Source organism: Staurois parvus, unplaced genomic scaffold (genome assembly GCF_062004578.1).
Source record: "Staurois parvus isolate SC_StPar_1 unplaced genomic scaffold, SC_StPar_1.0 ptg000886l, whole genome shotgun sequence".
Taxonomy (NCBI): Eukaryota; Metazoa; Chordata; class Amphibia; order Anura; family Ranidae; genus Staurois; species Staurois parvus.
The window spans coordinates 2,831,450-2,851,561 of NW_028318682.1; the positions used below are offsets into that span (position 1 = coordinate 2,831,450).

General features: G+C 41.0%; 1 protein-coding gene across 1 annotated transcript in view; it reads left to right on the forward strand.

The window, feature by feature from the left end:
• UBXN2A (UBX domain protein 2A) overlaps positions 1-19,909 on the forward strand; it is a 40,776-nt gene extending 20,867 nt beyond the window's left edge. The window contains exons 4-7 of the mRNA XM_089656094.1: positions 4,085-4,194; positions 6,460-6,597; positions 11,695-11,853; positions 17,018-19,909. Coding sequence (XP_089512220.1) covers positions 4,085-4,194; positions 6,460-6,597; positions 11,695-11,853; positions 17,018-17,207 — 597 coding nt within the window. The 3' untranslated portion in view covers positions 17,208-19,909. The remainder of the gene's footprint in view (positions 1-4,084; positions 4,195-6,459; positions 6,598-11,694; positions 11,854-17,017) is intronic.
• The last annotated feature ends 203 nt before the right edge of the window (positions 19,910-20,112 follow it).

Here is a 20,112-nt window from a genome sequence, read left to right on the forward strand (position 1 = left end):
CAGAGTGTGCTTGCAGCTTGAACAATCCCTGTAGTGCAAAGTCCTTTTTATACAATATTTCATAGAAATGCATTTTTAGTGGAAGATGAAAGTCATTAAGGGAGCCTCATGAGTCAGAATGGCAGAATAGAAATTCTCCTTTATTTGGGCTTTGCAGCCTGCATGATTCTTGGATGCCAGTTGAGTTTCCGTGTCCCCCTGGGATAGAGTATAGGATATGAGATAAAGCTTAATGAGCTTGAACCTGTAAAGCGAAAGGATGTTATTTGGCTGCCTAGAGCTAATATAGGTGATGCTGTGTATTTTATTGCAGCCTTCCAATCAGATTTGCTGGCTGCATCTATTTTGTTTTCTTTGGCCTTTTTCCACTCTGTTTTCACCTGCTGACCTGGCCAGTAACACACCTTCTGTATTAGTGAGACACCACTCTGGAGGAATGAGCACAGGACACAGCATACAGTAGCATCGTTAGTCTGGGGGGTGTTATTAGCAGATTTGAATACAATAACAAATTGATGCCAAACTCCAGCTCACACTTTATAATCGGTTACAGCAAACATTTTTTTCCTTTTGAGATAAACATGACATGATTACCATGAATTTAAAAAGCTGATCTCACACAGTCGCACATGTTCATGGCTTTTCTCTACAACCACATTATCTCCAGACCCTCCTCAATTATCAGTTGCCTTACTTTCTAGTGGAGGACGCTTGGCCCACTCAGCAGGTCCTGGCAGACCCTGAGGGCTCTTTCCACCTAGATTTGTGGAGCGCCTTGCAGCTACACCATTTTCCGAGTTACCCTCCAACTTTTGCCACAGCATGACTCCTTTGGAGGTATATTGCTCTGACCAAGAAGTTTTACCTCATACACTCTCAAAGATGTATGCCTTTCTGGTTGCATCCCTAGATGACTACCTACCAATTGCCCTTCCTAGAAAAGTGGGATTTAGACCTAGATAGGACATTTATGGTGGATCAACAGCATAACATTATTCAGTTTGCCTTAAAATGCTCGTTCTGCACAAGAGTTCAGGAAACCAATTTCAGAATTCTCATTCTTTGGTATCGTACTCCATCTCTCTTATGCAAATATTTCCCAAATAGCACAGATCGATGTTGGAGGTGCCAGGGGGAGCAGGGGATACTACTGCATATTTTCTGGTCCTGCCCCAAACTCAACTATTGGGCAGAGGTCTGAAGGATCTCCTAAAAATGTACTGATTACGTAATTTTCCTCCTTCATGTTTCTACCATACCTGCCAAAACCTACAAAAAAAATCTATATTATGCCACCTCCCCAACATCGCCAAATCATGCATCCCTCTTACCTGGAAAAATTCACGGTGACTGTCAATTAGACTTTTCCTCAATAAAGTTGAAGAGCTAAACCAGATGGAAGATCTGGTGTTTTCTGTACAACATAGACGAGAAACATACTCAAAAACCTGAACTTTGTGGAACATATTTGTCTACTCAGAAGAGGGTAAAGCCCTCTTTGACCTGAGTTCCGCAGGCTGATGGTGCAGGTGGTGCTTTCCCCTCTGACATGCCATTCTCCCCCAACCCCATTCCCCCTCCCGTATCTTCTCTGCCTTTTCTTTCATTTCCCATTTACCCATCGTATGAAAACTGACAGTGGTTCCTCCTCTACCATGGACAGGCAGTTTATTTGCCCACATTGTAACCATCCTATCATTTTTACTGTATGAGGTTTATCTTTGGCTTCTAGACCTTTATGCTGTATTAAACCTTGATCATGCTTTTTCATGGAATAGAATTATTCCTGGCTATGATTGTGACTTTGTTTCTTCATCTGGTCTATAGTGTACTTTTCTGGTTTGAAGTCATGTCCATCGGAAGTCTATGGTTGTATTTCGTACCAACAACTGCACTCATTCATTCTTTACTGTTTGGATGTAATAGAAGCTGCGTCCTTGTTAAATAAAGAATTTGAAGAAAAAAATAAAAGATGATCATTTTAATTACCTCTGCCAGTGGTAAAAGGATGGTCTCATCCATGTAAACCGATAAACTCTGCTGGAGTTTGAGCTTCTGAAATGCAACAGACTTGCTGACTAAATCATCAGATGAAAATAGAAGAAAGAAAGCCTAAAAAAGGAAACTAATGCAGCCATCATATCTAAGAATTGATAAGCTGCAATATAATAAATGTTTACTTTTGGGTTGAGTACTGCTTTCTCTTCCTGCAACTTCTTGAAGTGAGCAACAGTAACCTGCAAATTTTTCTAAGTAGAGGCATTCTTTAATTTCTCAGAATGACAGAAAAATACACATCCTTTTGACAAGTACAACAGCTACCACAAACACTATATTGCCAAAAGTATTGGGACGCCTGCCTTTCCACGCACATGAACTTTAATGGCATTCCTGTTTTAGTCCGTAGGGTTCATTATTGAGTTGACCCGCCCTTTGCAGCAATAACAGCTTCAACTCTTCTGGGAAGGCTGTCCACAACAACAGCATTTGTGAGGTCAGGCACTGAGGTCGGACGAGAAGGCCTGGCTCGCAGTCTCCGCTTTAATTCATCCCAAAGGTGTTCTATCGGGTTGAGGTGCAGGCTAGTCAAGTTCCTCCACCCCAAACTCGCTCTTCCATGTCTTTATGGACTTTGCTTTGTGCACTGGTGTGCAGTCATGTTGGAACAGGAAGGGGCCATCCCCAAACTGTTCCCACAAAGTTGGGAGCATGAAATTGTCCAAAATGTCTTGGTATGTTGACACCTTAAGAGTTCCCTTCACTGGTACTAAGTGGCCAAGCACAACCCCTGAAAAACAAGCCGACACCATAATCCCCCCTCCACCAATCTTTACACTTGGCACAATGCAGTCAGGCAAGTACTGTTCTCCTGGAAACTGCCAAACCCAGACACGTCCATCAGATTGCCAGACAGAGAAATGTAATTCATCACTTCAGAGAACACGTCTCCAATGCTTTAGAGTCCAGTGGTGGCATGCTTTGCATTGCACTAGTGATGTAAAGCTTGGATGCAGCTGGTCGGCCATAGAAACCCATTCCATGAAGCTCTCTATGTGCTGTTGTGCTAATCTGAAGGCCACATGAAGTTTGGAGGTCTTTAGCTATTGAGTCTGCAGACAGTTGGCTACTTCTGTGCACTTCAGCATGTGCTGACCTCGCTGTCATTTTACGTGGCCTACCACTTGGTGGCTGAGTTGCTGTTCCCAGTTGCTTCCACTTTGTTATACCACTAACAGTTGACCGTGGAATATTTAATAGCAAGGAAATTTCACGGATGGACTTATTGCACAGGTGGCAACCTATCATGGTACCACGCTTGAATTCACTGAGCTCCTGAGATTGACCCATTCTTTCACAAATGATTGTAGAAGCAGCCTGCATGCCTAGGTGCTTGAGTTTATACACCTGTGGCCATGGACAGGGCGTATTTACCACAAGGCAAACAAGACATTTGCCTAGGGCGACATTTTTTAGGGGGCAGCACTGCCCCTTGGAAGAAGGGACATATGCAATATGAGGACCAGGTGGGATCTGAGAGAGGCTGCGGGTTGCTTGATGATGTTTGCAGAGCCCGACTGTCATTCCCGGGGATGTCCAGAGCTGTAAAGGTGAGTGTCTTTCTCTCTGTCACTGGCGGGGAGGAGTTGGGTGTTAGTGAATGGCTTTCTCCAGTGGGGGGGTGATGGGGCAGAGGTGTTGTTGGGTCACTGTCAGGCTCTGGTGTTGGTTGGTGTCAGGCTCTCTACGCCAGGGAGGAGGGGTATTCGATTTTTGTGTTGTCTAGGGCAGCACAAAACCTAAATACACCACTGGCAATGGAGGTGATTGGAACACCTGAATCTAATGATTTGGGGGGGTGTCCCAATACTTTTTGCAATATAGTATATGAATTTTAGCTATGTATTCTGGTTTTTGCCTATAGGTTTGCTTTAGGGGAGATGGAACATATGGTTGTATTTTTAGTATACTGTTAGTTGTTTTTTGGTATGCATTGTCATACTTTCTGTAGATATTCGAATGTTTTATAAACACCACAGCAATGGTTTCTTGTAATGTAACATGTTGGTTTTGCTTTTCCTTGCAGGCAGAAGTTGTTATCCGGATGTGGAAAAATGGGTTTACAATCAATGACGGTGAACTCAGGGACTATACAGATGCTGCAAATCGTCAGTTCATGGACTCTGTCAGGAAAGGGTAAGAGGTGTCTGATGTCTTGTTTGTAGGTTTTCTGTTATTTTCATTCTTACTTGGCTCCTTAGTGGACATTGGCTACTTGACTGGACAGACCACATGCTGATTTATTTTTTCCTTATAGAACTCCAGTAAACTGATAAAAGCACCTTAGTCCAATTATGATTGTAAGCTCCTTGAGGGAAGGGACTGATGTGAATGTACAATATATAAAGCGCTGTGTAAATTGTTGGCGCTATATAAATATTGTGGCAGTACGGTATCCTGCCACGGTGGAAATCACGGTGGTGACCCAGGATTCTCAACCATGCAGATTGAGGGGCTCCAGGCAGTTCTCATAATGCAGAGGAAACTGGTTTATCAGTTTCCTCTTTGGTTTGTAAAGCCTGTTTTGGGACCTGTAGCCTGGAGATTTCCAAGAGATTTGGAAGGGCTCCACCCTGGCAGACAGGAGTCAGGAGGGCTCCACCCTGGCAAACAGGAGGTCTCTGCCTTGGAGTCAGGAGGGTTTCACCAAGGAGAGGTGGAAGCCAGAGTAGCTGTGTGCTGAAAGCCAAATTTAGGAAGGAGATGGCTGTGAGCCTGATGTGGAAGGCCAGAGTGGCATAAGTATGTGTACAAGCCAGGAGGCTGAATATGGTTTCATGTGTGTGATGGTGGATACCCCTGCGTGGGAAGAACTTTTGTGGAACTTTTCTTTTAAATAAAATTGGGCAAAAGGGCCCTGAAAAATAAAGAAGCGACTGGCTGCGTGCTTTGAAAACTCTACCTTTTGAGCTCCCACAATATTTGTATTACATTAAATAAAAAATTTAGAGAGGGAAATATGCACCCCAGGTGCCTATTATTATTTTTATTTTATTTTTTTAGCTGTTGTGAACGAGGCCTAATGTGCTGCAAACGTGCTGACGCATTACCATAGACTTGAAGAGAAGGAGTTGAGATGCTTCAACTTCCAAACTCCTTTTGAAGTGCAGTAACAAAATGCAAATGCTGCATGTTTTGATAATTTGAACAGCACTGTGTGCTCTCGATATTCTCAATTGCAGACTCCTTTACTAGAAGTTTGCAGAGCGTTAAAAACATGCTTCAAACTTCTGCTTTTAATGCCAGTGTGAACGGAACCTTAGTGGATTGCCACACTACAGCTGAAAGTTTGAGATCAGATTTGCAGTGGTAATTTCTGCTTCGTAAATTACTAGATAGGAAGGTATAGTATGGATATTCCTCTTTTGACATTCAGCAATTTAGCTCAGGCATCTGTGACAGTTATTTGATAATTAGAAAATCATTTAGCTGAAGTGTAATCTATGATCTGCTCATTTACAAGTATGCTAAAGAAATACAACACCCTATAGTCCTGTATAAAATTATATTCTTGTCTTGCACCAAAAGACAAAGACAAAAAGGGAATGGGTAAATCTCTCTGTGAAGTCATTATGCCTTTGTGTATCCATCAATTTGTTTTTCAAATCACCCTAGTAGCTTGTGAAAACTGTATAGCCTATTGCAGCCTTTCTCAACCCTATTAATACAGAGTAACCATTGAAATAACTATTAGGTCTATGGGACTCCTGCTAATAATTACTTTACATACAGCTTAGGGTACATTAGTGTAAACAGCAAGTTGGGATATAAGTATAAGTAAAAGAATCAGGAATATGGCATACTTTGAATTTATTTGACATCCAGGCCTGCTCTGTACGAATAAATTATTTTCAGTAATAAAAATGGAATTGAAAAAATAATGGCTAGAGAAGAAATGCAAACAGTGAAAACTGTAGTGTTCCCTCACATTGGTACTCAGTGGAAAAATGCCCCTCTATAGTGGAAGAATGGACAGTATGACGACCTTTGTTTTTCATTGTTGGCCACCCTCCACAGTCCAGGGTGGTCACTTGGGAGCAAGGCCCTCCTACAGTGATGGTCATTGGGAAAAATGCTGATTATATTGGTGGTCAGTAGCAAGAAGGGCCCCATTACACGAGTGGTTAGTGGGGAAGAATTCCCTATCATTGTTTGTTTAGATGGAAAATGTCCCTCTCTACAGAGGGCTAAAAGACCATTGGTGTCAGTGGTTACTCATCTGAGAGTCAGAAACTGCTCATTTGTTCAAGGAACCCCTAGCAACCTCTGAAAAAACTCTGGGTGAGAATGGCTTGCGTATTATCTAGCTTGCCTTATACATGACCTATAGCAGTCCATAAGTAATAATAAAAAAGTGATATGTATTTAGTATTGTGAAGCCTTAATCATTTCATCATTTAGGGAGCTCCCGCCAGAGCTACAAAGGACATTTGAGAAAGAAGAGGTGGCTGTTAATGTGGAAGACAGGAAGAGTGAAGAACATTCATTAATGAAGAAGCACGTGGATCCATTCTCTGGAAAGGGTTATAGACTGGGAAGGTAAGATTCTTGTAGAGACTATTGCAGACAGTGATCTTAAGAGGATCTTCTTTTGTGTTCTTACTTTTTGTTTCTCATTGGCTGGTTATGGAGTCAGAGAGTATGTTCAGATTGAAGCAGCTTGTCTGCTCAACATATATGCACAGTGATCAATGCTGGGACTGGCTTTGGTGGTGTGGTGCTTTTATAGTTTTTCCTTATTGACAGATATTTCTTAGACCATATAGCTGTACAGTCATGTAGGTTTAAATTACTCTGAGAATACAAGATTTGTTTGGATGGGATGTATTTTTAGGTTTTGGATAGAATGAGGGTCAGAACCCCTGTCTGTGTTCCTACTGGGGAGATTCATCTTTTCTCTGTGCCCTGGTGACCATTGTCTCAAGACTGAAAGGAGAAAACCTCTAAAAACATTTAGTGGGATAAAGGAGAGTAGCAAAAGAAATACATTACCACATTGAGACAGATACTGTAGTTTTCACAGGAGATGTTGCTTCATTTCCTAAAACATGACAAGATGTAAATGGGAACTCTTCCTATAGTGAGGGAAATTCCACCTTTGACCCCAGTTGGATTGTTTCTACTTTGCTTTTGTTCTGGTGGCAACTGTCAAATGTTAGAAACATTTTCCACACCTTTGCCTGGAGATCTACTTTAATCAAGTCTGATAGAAAAATGAAGGTAGTTGCTGGGTTAGAAACCCAGCATGCTTTGTAAGAAAAAAAAGTGTCTTGCTTACATTGTGTAGTAAATATTTATTTGCAAAATAAAGATTGTATACAAAAATAAAAACAGCAGTTTATAAACTGTTTAAAAAAAAAGAAAATCAAACAAAAAACATTCCCTTTACAGTGCTTTGAAAAAGTACTCGTACACCTAGAAATTTTCCACATTTTGTCATGTTACAACCAAAAACGTAAATGTATTTTATTTATTGTGATTTTATGTGATAGACCAACACAAAGTGGCACATAATTGTGAAGTGGAAGGAAAGTGATAAATGGTTTTCAAAATTTTTTACAAATAAATATGTGGAAAGTGTGGCGTGAATTTTTATTCAGCCCCCCTGAGTAGAGCCACCTTTCACTGCAATTAGAGCTGCAAGTGTTTTTGGGGATGTCTCTACCAGCTTTGCACATCTAGAGAGTGAAAGCTTTGCCCATTCTTCCTTGCAAAATAGCTCAAGCTCTGTCAGATTGGATGGAGGGTGTCTGTGAACAGAAATTTTCAAGTCTTGCCACAGATTCTCAATTGGATTTAGGTCTGGGTTTTGACTGGGCCATTCTAACACATGAATATTCTTTGATCTAAACCATTCCATTGTAGCTCTGGCTGGATGTTTAAGGTCATTGTCCTGCTGGAAGGTGAACCTCCGCCCGTCTCAAGTCTTTTGCAGACTCTAATAGGTTCTCTTCTAAGATTGCCCTGTATTTGGCTCCATCTATCGTTCCATCAGCTCTGACCAGCTTCCCTGTCCCTGCTGAAGAAAAGCATCCCCACAACATGATGCTGCCATCACCATGTTTCACAGTGCAGATGGTGTGTTCAAGGTAATGTGCAGTGTTAGTTTTCCACTAGACAATGTTTTGCTTTTAGGCTAAAAAGTTCAATTTTAGTCTCATCTGACCAGAGCACTTTCTTCCACATTTTCTGTGTCCCCCACATGGCTTCTCGCAAACTGCAAATGGAACTTCTTATGGCTTTCTTTCATCAATGGCTTTCTTCTTGCCACTCTTCCATAAAGGCCAGATTTGTGAAGTGCGTGACTAATAGTTGTCCTGTGGACAGATTCTTTCACTTGAACTGTGGATCTCTGCAGCTCCTCCAGAGTTACTATGGGTTTCTTGGTTGCTTCTCTGATTAATGCTCTTCTTTCCTGGCCTGTCAGTTTAGGTGGACAGCCATGTCTTGGTAGGTTTGCAGTTGTGCCATACTCTTTCCATTTTCGGATGATGGATTTAATAGTGCTCCATGAGATATTCAAGCTTGGGATATTTTTTCTAATCTAACCCTGCTTTAATCTTCTCCACAATTTTAACCCTGACCTGTCTGTCTGGTGTGTTCCTTGGCCTTCCTGATGCTGTTTGTTCACTAATGTTTTCCAGCAAACCTCTGAGGGCTTCACAGAACAGCCGTATGTATACTGAGATTAAATTACACACAGGTGGACTCTATTTACTAATTAGGTGACTTCTGAAGGCAATTGGTTCCACTATATTTTAGTTAGGGGTATCAGAGTAAAAGGGGCTGAATATAAATGCACGCCACACTTTTCAGATATTTATTTGTAAAACCATTTATCATTTTCCTTCCACTTCACAACTATGTACCACTTTGTGTTGGTCTATCACATAAAATACATTTACGTTTTTGGTTATAACATGACGAAATGTGGAAAATTGCAAGGGGTTTGAATACTTTATCAAGGCACTGTAAATTTGGCATGGGGAATTTCTCAACTTTAGAGGCACCTGGATTCAGTTTTGCAGTGCTTGGAATGGAGGTCCATTAGCTTGTTTTTCAGTATTTGGAACATCTGGGAAGGTCCTCAGAAAGCTAAGGCACTACTTTTAGATTGCTTGCTATCATTTAGTTGTGCTAAATTAAATATTTTTTTGTAATGAGAGGGTTTATTTAACCACTTCAAGCCCAAGCCAATTCTGACATTTCTTACATATATGTTAAAGGATAAGTTCACTTTTACAAAAATTAATTCTCATTTTTGCAGGTAAAAAAATTTGCATTTACTATCTATTATACACTATATTGCCAAAAGTATTGGGACACCCTTCCAAATCATTGGATTTAGGTGTTCCAATCCCCTCCATGGCCACAGGTGTATAAAATAAAGCACCTAGGCATGCAGACTGCTTCTACAAACATTTGTGAAAGAATGGGTCACTCTCAGGAGCTCAGTGAATTCAAGCGTGGTACTGTGATAGGTTGCCACCGTGAAATCTCCTTGGTACTAAATATTCCACAGTCAACTGTTAGTGGTATTATAACAAAGTGGAAGCAACTGGGAACAACAGTAACACAACCACCAAGTGGTAGGCCACATAAAATGACAGGGCGGGGTCAGCGCATGCTGAAGCACACAGTTCGCAGAAGTCGCCAACTGTCTGCAGAGTCAATCGCTAAAGACCTCCAAACTTCATGTGGCCTTCAGATTAGCACAACAACAGCATGTAGAGAGCTTCATGGAATGAGTTTCCATGGCCGACCGGTTGCATCCAAGCCTTACATCACCAAGTGCAATGCAAAGCGTCGGATGCAATGGTGTAAAGCACGCTGCCACTGGATTCTAGAGCAGTGGAGACGTGTTCTCTGGAGTGACAAATCACGTTTCTTTGTCTGGCATTCTGATTCAAGATTCTGGGTTTGGTAGTTGCCAGGAGATGGGTACTTGCCTGACTGCATTGTTCCAAGTGTAAAGTTTGGTGGAGGGAGGATTATGGTGTGGGGTTGTTTTTCAGGGGTTGGGCTTGGCCCCTTAGTTCCAGTGAAGGGAACTCTTAAGGCGTCAGCATACCAAGACAATTTGGATAATTTCATGCTCCCAACTTTGTGGAAACAGTTTGGGGATGGCCCCTTCCTGTTCCAACATGACTGTACACCAGTGCACAAAGGAAGGTCCATAAGGACATGGATGAGCGAGTTTGGGGTGGAGGAACTTGACTGCCCTGCACAGAGTCCTGACCTCAACCCGATAGAACACCTTTGGGATGAATTAGAGCGGAGACTGTGAGCCAGGCCTTCTCATCCAACATCAGTGCCTGACCTCACAAATGTGCTTCTGGAAGAATGGTCAAACCTTCCCATAGACACCCTCCTAAACCTTGTGGACAGCCTTCCCAGAAGAGTTGAAGCTGTTATAGCTGCAAAGGGCAGGGTCAACTCAATATTGAACCCTACAGACTAAGATTGGGATGCTTACTTTTTGCAATATTCTGTCTGTGTCTATGTATGCAGATTTTCAAGAACAAATACACTTTAATGCATTTTAATGCACACAAATATAATAGCCAGTTTTGTAGTAAAAAAATAACCAGTTCCATAGTAAAAGATGATGTTAAGCTGAGTAAGTACAGATGCACCTTCCTCCTTCCCCTGAGTTCATTGGGACACAACACAGCAGTGGACCTGGAATCCCCAATCACACTGGAGAGCCCAGGAAAGCTGGCAGATGATGGCAGAGGAGGGCCCCCTTCCACACCCTGTAGAAGTGATTGGGTGACTGTAGAACCGCTTGAATCGCTTCCATAATCCCACTATAGCCACTTCAACCTGAGGGATGTACAGGTATGTCTTCAGTGTGTGAAGTGGTTAAAGTGAAACTTTTGCTAAATGTTTAAGTAGTATCTTTATTAAGTCTGTTTTTTGCCTAGGGGAGAGAGACACGTAGCATGCACTTGCAGCCCCCTGGAATAAACTTCACACATCCCAGATGGCTGCAAGTGCTGAAATATAAGATTTTTCATCTGCATAGATGATACAATGGCAGCTAGTATACAATATTTTGGGTAGCTAGATCTTTCTCAAGATTCAGCAGCGCATCACCAAGGGACTGGCTGTGAAAACCAAGAAATTACTTTCGGCTCTCTACTGCAGAATCTTAATAATGTTGACAAACTGTGGAAGTGAGGAGGGCCTTGCTGGATTCTAGTGATTTGTAAATATTCTTTTTTTATATATTATGTAAATAGATATTGATGTGTCTAAATAAATATCAGTAGTCTCTGATCTCTTGACAGGTTTAGTCCACACAGAATTATGGGCTAGCACTTTACAGGTTGTAGGCGCTCTTTAAAAAAGATTAAACTATCAATATCACACTTGTCAGTGTACAGATTGAAGTAGGGGCTGCTCCGCTAATAACAGGTAAATTAACCCTCAGCTACAAGGAACAGATTTACATATAACATACAGGGAAGTACTGCTACAACTCACAGTATACAAATATAGTCACATAACCTAATAATATAAATGTTTTGGATTATTTTTATCCTGACTAGAATTTTTGTTTTAATGTTTTTTCTTTTTTAAAAATATATTTAGAGGTCAGTTGGAAAAAGTATATTTTTTCTCTCTTATCAGTGCCACACCAACAGTTATTAACAAAGCAGTGAATGGTGTAGAGGATGCAGTGCAGAGCTTTCCTTCTGTGGAGATGAATGATCTGGAGCCTTCTACAAACATCAAGATCTGGCTGGTAGATGGAAAGAGAATTGTGCAAAAGTTTAACACCTCACACAGGTAAACCTTGCTGCTCAAGAGTACAAAGCAAAGGCTGTTTTGCATATGGGTGAAATAACTTTTCTTTTTTTTTTCTGTTGTAAGAATTACCCTGGCAGTTTAGGGACACATTACCTATACAGCCAAAAATTGTATGTAAATTATAGAATCTCACAATTAAACTTATCCAACTTTTTCAGGCTTCAGCCAAATCTGGTTAGAAGTTTGTAGATCGTCTCTCCCCTGCATGGTATTATCTGCTTCCTTCCTTTGACAGCTTGCAGCTGACATTGTGCCCAACTGCTAGCTGTCAGACTGGTCTGTCACTGACAGTTCTAATTCACACAAAGGATTAGGGAAAAAATCAAAGTGGTTCATGATGATCAAGTGATCAATTTGTCACCTATGACATAATGATTATCTAGAGGCTGGAGATATAAAAAACATGGTAGTGCTTTAACCACTTCAGTACTGGGCACTTATACCCCCTTCCTGCCCAGGCCAATTTTCAGCTTTCAGTGCTGTCACACTTTGAATGACTATTGCGCGGTCATGCAACACTGTACCCATATGCAATTTTTAGAATTTTTTTCACATAAATAGAGCTTTCTTTTGGTGGTATTTAATCACCACAGAGTTTTTACATTTTTGCTAAATAAAACAAATAACACCTGAAACTTGAAAAAAAACCACACTTTTCTTTGTTTCTGTTATTAAATTTCGCAAATAACATTTCTTCATAAATTTAGGTCAAAATGTATCCTTCTACATTTCTTTGGTGAAAATAATAATTGAATTTGTATTTTATTTTCAAATATTTCTATTATTTTTATTTTTTATTACATTTTTTTTTTTACTATTTTATTTTACATTACACTGTGACCAAAGCAATACAATGTTACCATAGTAACATTGAACTACTCTGGGCAAGTGATCAGGAATTTTTTTTTTTAACACGTTTGCTAATACCAATGTATCTCATTGATATTTGCAGTCATTATTACTGAATGAAACTGATTCATTCAGCCTTTTGTTGTGATTAGCTGTGATTGGGCAAAGCTGATCACATGATACAGATGGGCTGTGATTGGCCCTGTCTGTATCATGTGACTGCCTTGACCAGTCACAGCTAACATTGTTTACAATGGATGGCATGACAGGAAGCCATCCATTGTATACAATTGACATGTGATCTGCTGTGATTGGTCACATGACACTGGCAACGGGCCGGTGTAGTGATATGTCATAGGCTGTGTCCCGTGGACACAGCCGATGACAAATCATGCCGCCGCACCTCCTGCTCGTTTTGACAGGACGTCATGTGATGCCCAGTCCCAACGGCGAGTGTCCCACCCGGCCGTCAATCTGCTGTAGGCCAGGCGGCAAGGTGTTAATTAAACCAGTTACCAAATAAAAGACTTGTACATCCTTTATAAGAAATGTAAAAATAATTCAGGTAGTCATATTTTTGCCTCCTTTTTAAATTGTGTGGAATCTTAGAAACATGCTGGTCTTGAAGTGGTTAAGTGCACTTAGTCTTTAAAAGTTGCCCACTGAAGCCCAGTAGTAGCAACATCACACCCCCCACCCTTGAATCTACCATGCTTGTACAGTAGTAGTTACAGTGTACTAATGGAAATGGGAGTTACGGGGGTGCACACAAAGGGAAGGAGCCAAGAATGCCGGTGGGGGACCTAAGAAGAGGAGGTTTGAGGCCTCTGTGCAAAACCATTGCACAGAGCAGGTATCTGTAACACGTTTGTTATTTTAGAAAAAAAAAGGCTTTACAGCAGCTTTAAGTGATCCAAATGAAACTGTTGCTACAATTTCTTCTGTTTGCAGCAAGTTGAGTGCACGGTAAATCTCAGCAGCTCAGAATTTTCTTTTAATCAGCCATTACTGTCATGTTGGATTTGCCATCTGCCAGCAAATGGCCCACAGATCTGCACTTATCTCTGCTATGGCAAAGGACAACAGAAGACTTTAACTTTGCAGTGAGTGAATCTTTTTGTCAACCCAACATGTCAACCCAGACTGTTTGTATGTAGCCAGTACATATGACTAACTTGTTCTGCAGGCATCTTAAAATTGAATTGTTGTTTGATGACTGTTTGATACTAGTTTGTGTAGGATGTAGTCATCAATTTTGTTTTTTTTTAATTGTAAATTTCATTACAGTCGCTAAATGGATCAAGTGCCAGAAATTGATTTGCAAATATCAATAAAGCAAGGCTGGTTTAAATAATGTTCTGAGGATACCATGAGGGAGCCCTGCATGATGAGAACAAAGGGAAAAATTAGTTGTTACCACTGTATATTATTTAAAAAAGGAACTTTTGAGTATTGGGACCTCTGTTAGGTTTTTATGCCTGGGTGCATATGTTGGAGACTTCCCCTAACTTCCTGCGCCAGTGACCACTAAGGAAATAAAGGAAACTTAACAATGGGTGCAGCAGCAGCTGTAAAAAAGCGTGTCAGAGATTATAGCCTTCCCCACTGTAGTTGCTTTTCTGTTTGATGACAGCACAGAAAGTAAAGGGAAATCTGTGCAATGGACACAGCTCTAAAGCAGCCCATAGATGATTCAGTTTTTTTCATTCAACCAGCGAGTTGAACAAAAAGAAATCTGACCCGATTGCCCCATCCACACATTTTGAGGTGGATGGGGAAATCCTCAGTTGAGCAATTGTATTCTGACAGTGGGGCACACTATTGTATTTTGACACAGTCAGAACTCACTGCTCAGCGCTACCTGGTGTAGCTGACAGCACTGATCGAATGACATTTATCCAACATATTGGTTATACAGAAGTCATTCAGTAGATCCACTGTCTTCATACAGTGATGGAAATTCATCCAGTCCCTGCTGAACTGGCCAAATTTGGATCCATGTAGGGCCGGCTTAAAATGGTTGTAAAAGCTGAAGGTTTTTTACCTTCATACATTCTGTGTATGAAGGTAAAAAACCTTTTGTGTGCTGCTCCCCCCTCTAGGCCCCCCAATACTTACCTGATCCAGCAACGTGCATGGGAGTCTCTGCTGTCTTGGGTCTCTCTCTCCTCATTTTAGTAAAGAAAGGAAAAACCTCAGCGCCCAGGATTCTCTTATTCCACACACTATTCCCCGTGAGATGCTGCTGTACACAAGTGCAAAACCAAAAAAACTTATTTCAACTTATACCAGCGCAAAACCCACAAAAACAATAAAATACATCACTCAACCCATAAATAATAATTACTAAATATCACAAACTTAAAATACATTGTGACACAAAAATATTAATTAAAATATTAATGAAATAAAAAATATATAGAATTTAGAAAATAAGAAGTCCAGTGACAAAATCCAAAAAAACAGTCCTGTGAAAAATTTTTTTTTTTTATATTTTCATTGGATTCTTCCGTGCCAGTGATACCTCCACCATCCACCAGTGCAAAACCAACATTAACCGCACTCACCAGATATTGGTGAGTAAAACACCTTTCAGGGATATTAAGGGCTCCTGGACCCCCTTTAATTTGTATATGACCTCCAAATATTGCCTCCTCTAGGATATGGACACCTCCTCTGGTTTTTTCTTCTTCCTGATTTTCTCTGGGGGATTCGGTGAGAGGAGTAACCATAGTGTGATACCGTAATGATTTCCAATCTTAAAAGAATTTTTTCCAGACCACTCACATTTTAGCAGATATTAACCCGCATTTTATTGAAGCAAAATGATCTTTCTTTCATAAAAACGATCTTTCTTTTATATAAAACGATTTCTTTATAGAGACCCCACAGCCAGGTATACAGCAGGATAACAGACCCTCTCATTGGCTGAGAACAGCAGTGGGAGCCATTGGCTATCAATTACAGCCAGTGAGCCAATGATGAGCCACGGCTCTATGTATCTTATGGACGCATAGAGCAGGGCTCAGGAGCGAGCACGCGCTTGCTATTTGGGGCACTAGTCAAGGAGGAGAAGCCAGGAGCAACAGCAGAGGACCAGAGAAGAAGAGGATAAGGCCTGCTCTGCAAAACCATTCCACAGAGCAGGTAAGTATGACATGTTTGTTATTAAAAAAAAACAAAAACAACAAGTGGGTACTATGGTTCACATCTGGTGGACTTGCCCTAAGGTTAGCAGATTGTGGATTAGGGTTTATGCCCTTCTCCGCACTATGTTTTACGCAGACATTAAGCGTAACCCGTACGAAGCGCTCCTATTTAAACCATTGGAGGGCCTTCTCTGCCCTGAATGGCAGCTGGCATCACATTTATTTATGGCTGCTAAATTGACAATTGCAAAGGCCTGGAAGACTCCTCTCCTCAGCTTCGAGGCTGTCAAAAACCTGATGAATTTCATAATGGTCAATGAAAAATTGACGGCTATACTGTTGGATACCCATACAAAATTCCTGCGGGTATGGCGTCCCTGGCTGGATACAGCCCAGCCTTTGAAATTTGACCAGTCCCTTCTGTCGATATGAGGATCAATTCTGCTGCGGCTGCCCTGGAGCCCTTTTGTGATTGTCCCTGTCTTTTTTTCTCTTTTTTTTTTTTTTTCTAGTGTTTGTCCTCGTCTCCTCATTGATTGCCTCTCTCTATTCTTCTGTCCACTCTGTCCTTATGCCAATTGTAATGATTGTGTTCATTGCTTTGAGTGCTACATCTGCAATACTACCTAGGCAACCCTGACTCCATTGAGAGCCCAATGTCTGGAATATATTGGAATATATATTAACCTCTGGAAAGGCTTCCCTTCATGCCTCTCCTGTTTTCTATGCGCTGATATAGCAAAAACTTCTTAGAGTTTGCATTGTCATTGACCTTCAATTATTTGCTCATTATTTCCCCCTCACTCTCCTTCTTTTTTTTTTTTCTTTCTCTCTCCCCCCCCCCTTCCCTGTCTTCTTTTTCAAGGCACTAAAATATTTAGTTTACGCTTATGCTCCTACCAGTACATACTCTGAAATATTTCTCAAATGGCCTGTATGTCGCATAAGTTTTGGTCAATGTATATGCTTCTCGAATGTTTGTTTATCTCTGCTTATTCTATAATAAAAATCCTTTGTAAAAGAAAAAAACAAAAAAAAAACTTTTTAATCTCACTTTAAAGATGTAATGTAAAAAAACTAAGTTTGGATTTGTTATGCAAATTTAAGGCCTGTTTTGGTAAAGTTTTTTAATTTGTCTCCAACAGGATCAGTGATGTGCGGCAATTCCTAGAGAGAATGCCTTGTAAGTCTGAGAAGCTGCCCTTCAAATTGGCCACCTCTTTCCCTCTGTGTGACATCTTGGATGAGACCATCACCATCCATGAAGCCCACCTCAACAATGCTGTTTTGGTCCAGAGACTGCAGAAAACTACAGAACCTTTCAGGGACTCTTAGTCCAGAATCCATCAGCTGTCGGTGCTATAAACCACTCGGATTGAAGATTTAGCACTTAGTTTCTCTTCCCCCTTTTTATCAAAGATCTGAGAAGCACTGTGAACTGACTGTACTTATCCACCTGTTTGGCGGCTTGTTTTGGATGCCTTTTTACATATTTTTTTGGGTGCATGTGTGTAAAGATGGATGCTTGCAAGACTGTCACACTTTTTATACTGCTTTACACTGTGAGGTTCCGTACCTTCTGGGTACAGGGGGTGCTCGAACACATCTCCATTATCACACAGAATGCATCTTCCTCATTTTCCCACAGCTCCTCAGGTTCTTCCTAACATATGCCAGGCCTGTGCATGTGCATTTAACAAATGGTCTGCTGGCTCTTTTTTTACATTTGTGGTTTGAAGCTGAGTTTCTGATCTGTTCTGCAGAAGAGAACACACTTTCCATTTTTCCCTTGAAGGGAGACTGTTCATCCATTCACAACAACCCTCAGTCCATTAAATGTTACTCATTAAACTGAATGAGTATCTATGGCAGTATCTCCTATAGTAAACCATTAGTTTCAGCTCAAGTGATTTCAGGGGTGAGATTTTAAACTGCCCTTTACTCAGGTAATGTGATGGGGGTGTAATGGCTCTTGCACACAGCTGTACACAGTAAAATGCACTTGTTGTTGTGGTTCCTGGGAGCTGTAGTCTGTTTTTCTCCATAGACATGCATTACAAAAACCGCAGTACGTGGCTATGCATGTGTAAATGTAGACACTCAGTTATGTTTTGAAAATTATGCACACGTGTAAATGTAATTGCTGGAATTCACATGCACATAGGCTCAAACGTTGGATATGTAATGCATGTGTATAGAGAAAAATACGCTGCCATAGAGCCACAACAAAAGCACATGTTACTCTGTACGGCCATACACCTAATATACAGCTGTGTGCAATGGCCCTGATCAGTTGTGTCTTTGTGTAAGTGGAAAGCATTTTAACTCTTGTTGAAAAACTAAAAGGTGAATGATAGCAGCTCTTGTTTTGGAATCGTCAACCACATCTGGAATTTATGCACAGCGAAAGATTGTTGGTTTCAGCAAATTAATAAAACAGTTTCATAAAAGGACAATGAATACAGAGCTGGGACGGAGAAATGCAGTGATCAGGAGCCTGATTTTCACACTAGGAGCCAACCAACAGCTTAAGAGCCTTTTATTGAGCTTTGGCCTTGTGAACATGGATAAATGTAGGCTTGCTTTAAGATGTATTTGGCCATGAATTTGAGATGTTTCTGAGATCATTCACAGTTCATTGACAGGTGCATTTGACCTCCTCCAAGCTGCTTTCTGCTACTTTTGCATTCCCATTGACCTATATAGGGAGAGAAGCAGCTATGAGGCAAAAAGAAGCTTGTTGACAGAGGCCCTTAGGCTTTGTGTCTGACAGTCTTGTTAAATACAAGTCATTACTTCTGGTATAGTGCTTAATGAACAGGGCCAGAACTACTAATATTTAGGTGCATTTTGTAGCACCTTAAGGGCCGGTTCACACTGGGAATCGCACAGGAACACTTGGTTCATTGTTGTGCGGTTTTGTATTGCACCACACCAAAAGTAGTGCATGCACTACTTTTGAAAACACACTGCAACTGGACAACCTGGTACTCGTTTACCATGCAAACTGGTGCAGGCAAATGCTCTCCATTTGTGACTTGCGGTTGGGGTGTCATTAACATTGACATCCGCTGCAGATCACAATTGCAGTGCGCTTTGAACGATTTGCAGGAAACTCGCATGGAGTGTGCGTTTCCTGCACCGCATTCTGGTGTGAACAGGGCCTAAGTGTGGGACCTGCTGGTTAGAGGAGCAGCTTGCAACAATTTGTAGGGAGGAACAATCCTCTATCACACTCATTAAAAAATTAGGGTTTACAGTAATGTAGCACATACACTGTTTTTGATTAACTCTGGTGCCATAGACAGCCTGTTTAAATTGAATAGGCTGCCCTAATGCCATGCATGTGCATTAACACACTGCAACAGTGTGATTTGAACCCTCAAGCAGTAAACAAATTGAGTCACATCTCTATTGCCTCTGGCCATCAGTGTGTTCTGAGAGTACTAGAGCTTTTAATCTCCCTATAAATTAAGGCCAAATGTAGCAAAGAAAAAATATTTGTCTTATTGCTAGCTGCATCAGATCACTTCACTGCAGGAACGTCCCTGAAAACGCAGGGTATAAATATAATTGGATATAGTGACCTCAGTGCAGGGCAAGTGCCTCAGAGGAGTCCCTAGTGTTATTTACATAAGACATAGTAACAAAATGTTCATTTAAGAACATTTTATCAAACTGTTTTAATCTATGTTGAAACCTAGATCTGCCGCAATATGATGTTATATACCTATAGCCGGTATTATCCTGTCATATCATTATCAAATCAAGTATTGACAACCCAAAGCTTTGTATTTCCTTCAGGGAATTTCGTATTGTGCAGAAGGGAAATCTTCTTGCAGGTTTTGGCCTGCAGCTCTTAGGACAAAGGGGCCAGCAGCACTATTAATGTATTGTCGTGCTCTTCCCCTGCTGACAACCCATCATAGATGGGGTCATATGAATCTACATATAATCAGCATGCTGTCTTGAAAAGATTGCTGTGTATTAGCAATGTAAATTAGATTTTGATTTTATAAATTAAGTGTTTTAAGCTACTTGTGGCTTTGTATTGCATTTATTTCACTGTTTGTATGAAGGGGAATATCTGCCTAACCATAACCAGGGGTCAGTAGGGGGCCCCATGAGATGCCCCTGGTGCCTTTCATAGGCTTTTTTATAGGCTTTTTTGGGTGTGGTTTGAGTGTGGGTGAGGACACGGGCCCCATGATCCCCTATTGCCCGGGGGCCCCATGAGTTA